Below are 10,000 nucleotides of genomic sequence, written 5' to 3' on the forward strand. Positions count from 1 at the left end.
CTAGAATGTATCGGTTAATGTGTGTATTACGTTAACTTTATTTTAACACAGTAAATTCATCAGTTACAAAACCTAAGACCTAATTACATCATATCCTGACTAAACCTAACATTCTAAAAAATAATAAAAACAAACGAAAACATAAAAACTGCTTTAGACGGATGTCATGTGTCTTAATAAAGAAGATAAGTTACCTCTTTCTGCACTGAACTACTTCTTTTCTCCATTGAATTTAAACTCTCTTCTACATTGTGTTACCTGAACACTGCATTTCTCTTAGCTAATCAGAATGGAGAAATTTTTCCAAGTGAAAAATATGTGACTAAAAAGAAACTGTCACACTCACTTTTTTGGGGAACCATGTGCATGTTAGTTGATGCCACATTATCACAAAAAATGTCAGTAAGAGTAAACTTAAATGGATGGAAGTGCCATTCGACTTCCCCTCCACTACTCCCCACCTCCCCGTCAAGCTCTTAGGTAATTATTATTAAGGTGGCTCAAACCAGTTTCAACAATTTCAACATACCTTGTTATTAAGGACGTTCGCGCCAATTGTTTCTGCGCATCCTTACTGCGCACGCAAATGCACATGCCACGTCATACACGAGCGCGCGCGCTAAGTAATAAAATGAGAAATGATAGGGCAAAAGGCCATTGCTATAGCTTTGCCTGAATTTAACAGTCTTGGACGTTCGGTGACCCCTATTTTTCTTTCCAGAAACGGATTTTATTTACAATTATCTCCACGTTGTCCAAAAATGAACAAAAAATCAATGTTGGAAGTTAAAAAAATTTCAAGATTTCTGCTCACGGGACATCAAATCTTGCCATCTTGCGGGCTGCAAGGCGAGTGAAACTGTGGTCGCTAAATGCGAACTTGATCTTTAAGAAACCTCACCAGTTGACTAAATTCACTTAATAAGTCCACTTAAACAATATTTGGCCGAGAGGATTTCACTTCAAAGATTTAATTGCAATATATTTGGGTTTACAGACACTGGCCTTATTCGCTAACGAAGCCCGATTTTGTCACATTTTGGGTGTTTTTCCGGGCATGTTCTCTCCAAAACGAAGTCCGTGACCCCCCATTTTTTTTACATTTCTGACATAACTAACTCATCATCTTACAGTGGTAAAAGTTTCAGAAAAAAATCAATGTTGAAAAATTTTCGCGCGAATGTCCTTAAATGTAGAAGGATTGACACTACAACACTTTATCACGTAAAAGCAATGTTATGGTACCACATAAACATCAATTATTGCTGAACAAGATGCAGTCCTTTTTGTGACATAACAAGTTGCCATGGCAACAGGAAAGCCTTGCAAAAACACCCTTACATGCAGTTGCTCATATCTGAAAAAGGAGCTTGGTGACCCCACTTTTTTATTGCACTTAAGTGATCAGCAGGCCAAGATGAAACTCTCTGCAAAGTTTAAAAAAATTCAGTGGAGCAAATTCAGAGCTACCTTAAATGTTCAATTTATTAAGGTGGCTCTAAATCCGTTCGTTCTGGCATGCTGATTACGTTTCAGAAATAAAAAATGGGGGTCACTGAGTTCGTTTTTGAGCCATGAGGAGCTAAAGCCAAATATGGGGTGTTTTTGCAGGGCTTTCTTGTTGCCATGGTAACGTTTTACGTCACAAAAATGACCGAATTGTTTTCAGCAATAATTGGTGTTTGATATGGAACCATAACATTGCTGTTTAAAGATAAAGTGTTGTAGTGTCAATCCTTATAATAAGAACGTTTCTTTCAAGTGTTGAAACTGGTTTGAGCCCCCTTAAATTCAGCTTAACCTTAATCTTTCACCTGGCAATACTCTTACCTGTCAAATTTGCAGGTTGGCTAGTCGATGTTTTGTAGTTTTATTCTTGGGGTATTGTTATAGCTTTGTATTAACTTGAGTATTAAATTAGTAAATGCAATATTAAACGAGATTATGTTTATTGTGTGCAACGTGCTGAATTGAAACAAAATGCCAGTTGCTTCCACTTCTGCACGGAAGCGCGCACATTTGCCACTTACAAGATGCTCTGGACAGTTAACTCGTGGAACTCTGCTTCTCAAACTTTCGTTGTCAGAATTATCAGAACTTGTTGACAAACTCTCAGCGATGCCATTTGACTGCTGTTGTTCCTGTTTGGTCTCCTCGCCATCTTCATCGTCATGCTCTCCGTCTACTTGTACATCAACATCCATAGAATTGTCTTCAGCATCACGCTGATCTCGGCCATTCAACTCTGCATCAAAGAATTGTCTTTGTCTGTTTTCTTCCATCGGCAGCAGCCTTTTGAGCAAAATTGTACTAAACGCTATTATAATTAAGATTTTTACAATTTCCGGCTCTTTGTTGCTTTCCTCAGCGGAAATACACAAAAAAATAACCTGGGAACGAACGCACAGAAACAAAGGTGAAACGACTGGGAAGGAGAAACGTCATCTTTGTGCACGTGCGCAGTGGTAAAGTTAGTCAGCAGTAAGTCGGTGAAAGAAATTTTTTTAACCGGGATCACACTGCATTTCTAGACCTAAAAGAGATGGCACACCAGTAAGTATACAAATTCAGAGTTGTTAAACGTGTGCTATAAAGTTTTCAAAGACTATAGTTTAGATTTTGGTCAGATACAGTTCGAAATGTAATATACCGCTGGGCAATTGTGCATGTGATCTGGTGTAACAGATAGAATTAAAGAGCGAATATGGTTTCGCTGTACTCACTTTTTGTTCGGAAAAATGATAGTATTTTTAACTGGCGGACTCATGAGATATGTTATTCCTTTCTCGTGTATTTTTCACCTTGCTTTTATCCCACAGTTCTATAGATCTTTAATTTCAGTGCTCTCGGAAGGCTAAGAAACTATGGTGAAACGTGGCCTTAACTTCCTGTTTTCTCTTACAGGGACGAACTTGCGACCGCCATTCTAAAGAATAAGGCAAAGCCAAATCGTTTGTTAGTGGAAGAAGCTATAAATGATGACAATTCCGTCGTTTCAATGTCTCAGGTTCGTGTACGAAACTCCTTTTTGTGATATGTCGACGACATTTTTTGTCTTAGCTTCCGTTTTCTATAATTTTTCACTTTCTTTTTCATATTTTCGTCCACAGGCCAAGATGGAAGAATTACAACTTTTCCGTGGCGATACAGTCCTCATAAAAGGGAAGAAGAGACGAGATACGGTAAGTTAACAATGATTCAGCATATTCGTTAACACAAGTCACAATCCCGCCTCGACGCTTTGTAAACAGAAGAATTTTGCAACGTTAACATTTACGTACCAGTCTGTACATGTAACACAAAAACCATCTGAGAGTACTACTTTCGGAAGTTCTGTCTTTTAAGCATGATGATGCCAGCTTAAACCTGTTTTGTTGTATGGAGCAGTTTTGTTTCCTGAAAAATCTGTTGTCGCTGTCTGAAAATCCCTCTCTGACACTTTGGTGTTGGATGCCAATTGGCTGAAGTCCATCGATAAACAATTTCTTGCTTGAAACAAAAAATTGGTTTTATCAACTGAGTTGATAATGTAAATTGACCACTGGGCAGGGATTCTGAAGGCTGGCGTTTCGTCAGAGCGAATCGAGGAATTATGGGTTGTGTGTAGTTTTTGTAGTAGGGTGGGAGCTACACTGTTGGTGGTAACATGGCAACGTGAAAAATGGGAATACATTAGTTAAATGAAAAGTGTTCATTAATACCGTGGGGATTAAGGGTGGCGATTTGGAAGATGAATTTTTGTTCCAGATTCTTGCGGCTTTCTGTCGCACCTTGACATAGGGAAAAGACCGTAGATAGCCATGTGTTGTTTGGAGTGGTTAGGGAGATTAAAAGGACGAGTGACTGGCTTAGCTGCATCCTGGTCATTCTTCTCAATATTGTGAAGGTGTTTGCGGAATCGGTCGCCTAGTCGTCTACCTGTCTCCCCAATCTATAACTTATTGCATAACGTACAGGTTATGCAATAAATGACATTTGCATAAGTACATGTGAAACGGTGGGTTATCTTAACAGATTGCTTAGGTCTCTATATTTTTCTAGTGTTACATTACATATAAGAGTGAAATGACAAGTTTTGCATCATGAGCACGCACATTTGAAAATGCCAGGTTGCTCATTAGTTTTATCCTACAAAAAGATTGGCATAGCTTGGTCCCATTCTTGTGCCCATCGCTACACCATTAATTTGTTTGTAATACAGTGCCGACCCGAAATACATGTAAGCGTCCTACGCAGATGCAAAATGCACGTACATTTTTTGCACACACCCGTTTTTAAATACTCGTTTCCAAACGCACATTTGATGCACATTTTTTCTTTTGTTATTCAAACTCTTATTTGGCTGTGGTGTTCACAAACTACCACAGAAAAACTGTATTTACTTTGAATTTAATGAGCTACTTTCCAAAGAAGCCCTTTAAGAAGAAAGGATAAATGTTGAAATAAATTATTGAATGTTGGAGTGTCTTGGCAAGTTTCAATGGTGTGATGTTCGTCTACAGCTATCATGCACAAATTCTTGTTTAAAACGGACCACTCATCTGGCATTAAATCAGTGAAGTCAGCAGACAGAGCTTTGAATTTTTCAGCAGAAAAGATGACTCGGTACTTGTTTGAAGCCAATTGGCAACATTTCACTTTTAACTGCGGTGGCATTGTAAACAGGTCTCTGTGAAATTCTAGAGGAACTTTGCTTTCCCGAAACACCGTATGAAATTGAACAAATTCGGATAGTTTGTACAAAATTACAGCTTTAAGTACTGCTTCAGGAAATCAATCGATTAACAATGTTTACATGCTTCATATGTAGATTTCACAGGCAGATTTGATGCTTAAAATTAATGTCGACACCCAAAGGCAATAATACACCACCACCAACTGCATGCTGATGCGCACGTTTATGGAAGCCTTTATCCTCAACATTAACTTCGAATAAAAGTACAGTGTACAGTGTATTATGTAGATTTCACAGGCCGATTCAAGGTTTAAATGCGGACAACCAAAGACAAAAACATACCAACTGCCAACTGCATGCTGTCGCGCAAGTTTATTGAAACATTTCTTCTCTAAAGCAGCTTCGAATCAAAGTACAGTGTATGCAGATTCCATGGGCATTTGTGTACAAGCAAAGACAATATAATACACCACCGCCAACTGTTTTTCAACGTTTTGGAGTGCAAGTGCCTTCGTGAACAGGTTAATCTTCGGAAACTTTTCCTTTATGCAGACACTTGCAATTTTTCGAACTGTCTCTAGAGATGCACTCTTCTCTAGAGAAGAGACTCTCATCTCGTGAGAGGGTGTTAACTTACATATATATTGAACGGTACTGTAGTTGGTAGCTTGATAGTGCGAAAAAGTGACTTCAATGAGAAATATTTGAAGAGCATCTTTTGAAAAGTAGCAATCCTGCACATGGTGAAAATATGTTACAGTACCTCTCAAAAGTAAGTTACCACCTAGAGACGAATGTCTCGTCTCGTGAGATGAGACGTTCGTCTCGCAAGACGGTTTGAAAAACTTTAAGTGTCTGCATAAATGAAAACTTTCCGAAGATTAACCTGTTTACGAAGACACTCACCCTCCCAAACGCAACACTTGACACTAAAGTTTTAGGTCAAAATGCGGTTTGCGGTGGTGTATTATTGTCTTTGTGTGTAGGCATCTGCCTGTGAAATCTGTATACACTGTACTTTGAGTTGAAGTTGATTTAGAGAAGAAATGTTTCGATAAACTTGTGTGGCAGCATGCGGTTGGTGGTGGTTTGTTATCGTCTTTGCATGTGCACATTTAACCCTTGAATCGGCCCATGAAACCTACATACACTGTACTTCCATTCGAAGTTGATGTTGAGGAGAAATAAACTTGCGCAGCAGCAAACGGGTTGCTGATGGTGTATTATTGCCTTTTCATGTCTACATGTAGGCCTTGAATCTGCCCGTGAAATCTACATACATGTACGAAGTTGATTTCGAGAAGAAATGTTTCGATTAACTTGTTTGGCCAAATGTAAACACTGTTAATCGATCAATTTCCTGCAGCAGTACTTAAAGGGGCTAGGTCACGCAGTTTTAAGCAATTTCAGCACTGATCGAATGGTCATAGAATTGTGACCATCCACGGGGAAACCAACAAAAAGGTGATGACACGGGCACGCGTGCATGACACGGCACGCTGAGCGTGACATTCAACACGCCATGTGCGCATATTTAATGAGTAGCACGATAGATGTCACGGTGGCTTTTGTTGTGCACACTGAGACACTCCAAACCTTTTGTTTAGCGTGGCGTGTTGCGTGTCAGATGCGTGCCAAAACAGGCACCGTAAAATTGCAAAAGTAATGCAAACGAAATTCGTCGAAATTCGTCCTTTGTTCTCGCGAATTTTTCACGAAAGGTCATCGAATTTTCGCACGATTTTTCGTAGGGTTTGAAGCGAAAAATTCACGATCTTTCTCGAAAATTCGAGATAGCGAAATTCGAAGTAGCGAATTTTGGAGGTAACCAAACGAAAATTCGAGATAACAAAATTTGAAGCAGCGAATTTTTGTGACATGAATCGGCGGCCGCCATCAACAACATCACTGAACAAGCGTATGTACGCGTAAATAAACGCGTTAAGGTTAGCGTAAATAAAGTCGTATCGAAAATAGATTCAATGATCCGACAGTTTAATCTGCTATTTCCAACGAAAAAAAAAAAAAATTGGCTCACACAACAAAAACTGCGATTGCTTCACGAACAAGAGTTTGTTGTAGAGCTTACACATTGTGAAATTACGGCAGAAAACAATCATCGCGGCAAATTCGAACTTGGCAAATTTTTGTCCAGAAAATATGTGGGAATGTTCGAGAACAGCAAATAAAGAGCGAAATTTCGCTCAATTTTTTGAGGTCATTTATCGAACAGAGCGATTTTTCGCACGAAAATTCGAAGTCAATTTTCGTTCCAAGGAATTTTCGTCTTGGCGCAGCTGTCGTGCAATTTCACTCACTCCGTGTCTTTTTACGCGGTGCTCAATTTTACTTTTGCTGACACGCTCTTTTGTTTGGTATAACACGCTCTATTGTTTACAACTTGTAGTATCAGACACAAGAAAATTTTAATGAGGCGTGCATTACGACACGGCACTCCCGTGTTAAAGAAAATTTCTTTTGTCTAGCGTGCTAAAATAGTGTGCCCTTGTCATCACCTTTTTGTTGGTTTTCCCGTGGACGGTCACAATTAACTAAAATATCAAAATAACTGTTCAAAACTATAGAAGAACTCTAACAAAACACAAGGAAGCCAAGAAGGGACATGGATGGACAAAACTGGAGAGGATTGAAATGGATTGAATTTGGGTAAATTTGAAAAACGTCGGCCCACCTTTTTTCAAATTTATATCAGTCAATATCAAAATGTAATTTACACAGCTGGAAAATCATTCTCAGTTTTTATGTGGCCGTGATTTTGCAAATGAAAGACTCCTGCTCTGCCAATTTGACGTTTAGAGCTCATAATTAAGAAAAATTAAACAAATTTACCTAAAATAGCGTGACCTAGCCCCTTTAATTAAAGCTTAGATCCATCAAACTGCCAAAAAAATTGTCTTTCAAATTCGAGCGAGTTTATCAGGTGGCAAGTGAAGAGAACAATGTGACAAAATTGATGCACATTTCAGCTGCGCAACAGCTTGCATTTTAAAACGTGAGCAATTAATCAAAGCGCAAAAAACTAACAAGAAGTCACGTCGCCTTATTTGCTTACTAAACGGAATAATCGATCGGTTTGCATAAGTTTATCTTCTTTATTTTCCCTTCCAATCACAAGAACATAAACTGCATTTCTGAGAGTTCGTTTATAGTAATTTACCCGGCTGTTATTGCTCATCATGATCGCATCGGTGCTGTTAATGAAAAAAAAAAAACATTTATTACTATTGGTCATGACTTTTATTACATTTGGTGGCTCCTAAAGGAGCCGTTTTCTTTTCTTTCTTCTTTGATGGTTCATTCTCCGGAGGCACTTCCTTCACGTTGTATGACAAATGTTTTTCTTTTTCTGTGATTTTTTTATTTGCGTTGCCTGTTCAAGGGTGGCTTCACTTGGGACTTTCATCGCATTCTGGCGATGCGACAAAATTTGAACAAAATCGCATCACTGGCGCGAACAAAAAATCGCTTGTGTAGCCGTGACTTTAGGAGACGTGTTCATACACATTTATTTAATTCATGAACGAAAAATAAGCGCTTTCATGGCAAATGTTCTTAGACTGCGGTGTCTCTTCACAGAACTCTATTACTTTAAGTTGCGTGAAACTCTTCAACAAATAACTCAGATAAGATGTACTGGACATACCTGAGAATTGGAGAGGTGGAAAATAAATTTGTTTCATACAACTTTCCAAGTTCTTGGCCTTTTTCATTGAACAGTTTCAAATTTGTTGCTGTTGTTGTTGGGTGACAGTGAAAAACGATCTGTTGAATGAATTAAGTTTTGTGGATGACATTCTCAAAAGTGAAGTCATCAAACTCGAGTTTGTTTTCATTTACTATAGCAGCTAAGTCTTACTGTACATGTACTTTCTACTTGCTTGCAGTCATTTACATTAAAACGTGTCGGCGGATCAACTTAAATGTGGGAGTGAGAAACTGTGAGCAAAACCACTGTAATTCGGCACAAAATATCCGATTTCATTCAATTTCATACGGTCTTTCGGGAAAGCAAAGTTCCTCTAGAATTTCACAGAGATCTCATTACAATGCCACCGCAGTGAAATGTTGCCAATTGGCATGATTTATTTTTTTTGTTTTAACAGTATTGTAATTTTTATTCAGGTTTAACGCTCGCCGTGAGCGTCTTTTTGTCGTTTAAATTTGCAAATTAATGTAAACCATCGGACTTCCATAAAAATTTATGCCAATCTTGCTGCTTCAGTGATTCTCACAAGACAAGAGTCTCGTCTCTAGATGAGACAGGTGTCTTGTCTCTAGAGACGAGACTCTCGTCTTGCGAGAAACAAGGTGAGACAGGTAACTTACTTTTGAGTAGTACTGTAGATACGGCTTTGTTTTACATGTACATGTAACTCTGTTCTAACCACTTACTGTACAGAATTATTCATTATTATTATAATTAACTAATAACATGTAGCCTTAAGAAAGTGCTTAAAGAAGTTGAATATGATTGTACTTTTGTACATGTAGAACTGACTCCTCCAGCTTAGAATCACTCAACTAACTCAAATGTGTGATTGCTTTAGGTCTGCATTGTGTTGTCAGATGACTCAATTTCTGATGATAAAATCCGCATGAACCGTGTTGTGAGAAGGAACCTTCGTGTGAGACTTGGTGACATTGTCAGGTGTGAAGTTTTGGGCTCATGTTATTGCCAGAAATGATTAACTTATAAATAATCCATCCCAGCTCGTATTTTATTGCTCCATAGTGTTGAAGCAGCTTCACAGAATACACTGTGAGTCTGTCTTGCCATTGTATTGGTAAACAAATATCCAGTGATGTATGCAGAGTGCATCATTGTGTCCTGGGCACTTGTTTTCCTTTTGGACGCATAGAATATGGAACAAAGGGTCCAATTGGACGCAGAAAAAAAAAATTGAATGTTTATGCAAATGACAAAATTAATGTGACGAAAAACAAGCGAACGGCATATTTTGCAAGGAAATTGAACATTCCATTTCTCACGACGGAGAAATGATCGAGTTCCTTAAATTTTAAGGTAAGCTGTTATTTTCGGATTTTTGTAGTTGAATTATTTCATTTTGTGAACGATTCTGTCCAGCTTGAGGAGTTAAGTTTTGAATTCCCGTGATATGACCTGAGCTGCTTTTTAGGCGAGACAATCAGCGACACTTTCAATCTGCCGCCAGTGATAATTAAATGTTTCGGTTGAAGTTTGTTGCATGCTTTCCAAGCGAATTTCAAGCATTGGGTTGCTTATGGTGAGTGAAATGACAGAGAATCCCATGGCAAAGTATGTTAAATTTTTGTTTTGTGCGA

At 38.4% G+C, this 10,000-nt stretch overlaps 2 protein-coding genes across 2 annotated transcripts in view; one reads left to right on the top strand and one right to left on the bottom strand.

Moving 5' to 3' along the window:
- LOC138023671 (BRISC and BRCA1-A complex member 1-like) overlaps nt 1-2,377 on the bottom strand; it is a 10,796-nt gene extending 8,419 nt beyond the window's left edge. Inside the window, exon 1 of the mRNA XM_068870714.1 lies at nt 2,031-2,377. Within this exon, the coding sequence (XP_068726815.1) occupies nt 2,031-2,282 (252 nt within the window). The 5' untranslated portion in view covers nt 2,283-2,377. The remainder of the gene's footprint in view (nt 1-2,030) is intronic.
- Nucleotides 2,378-2,418: 41 nt separating this feature from the next.
- The window catches only part of LOC138023670 (transitional endoplasmic reticulum ATPase), a 56,429-nt gene continuing 48,847 nt past the window's right edge, over nt 2,419-10,000 (top strand). The window contains exons 1-4 of the mRNA XM_068870713.1: nt 2,419-2,553; nt 2,905-3,007; nt 3,111-3,182; nt 9,244-9,344. Coding sequence (XP_068726814.1) covers nt 2,543-2,553; nt 2,905-3,007; nt 3,111-3,182; nt 9,244-9,344 — 287 coding nt within the window. The 5' untranslated portion in view covers nt 2,419-2,542. The remainder of the gene's footprint in view (nt 2,554-2,904; nt 3,008-3,110; nt 3,183-9,243; nt 9,345-10,000) is intronic.

Source organism: Montipora capricornis, chromosome 11 (genome assembly GCF_036669925.1).
Source record: "Montipora capricornis isolate CH-2021 chromosome 11, ASM3666992v2, whole genome shotgun sequence".
Lineage (NCBI taxonomy): Eukaryota > Metazoa > Cnidaria > Anthozoa > Scleractinia > Acroporidae > Montipora > Montipora capricornis.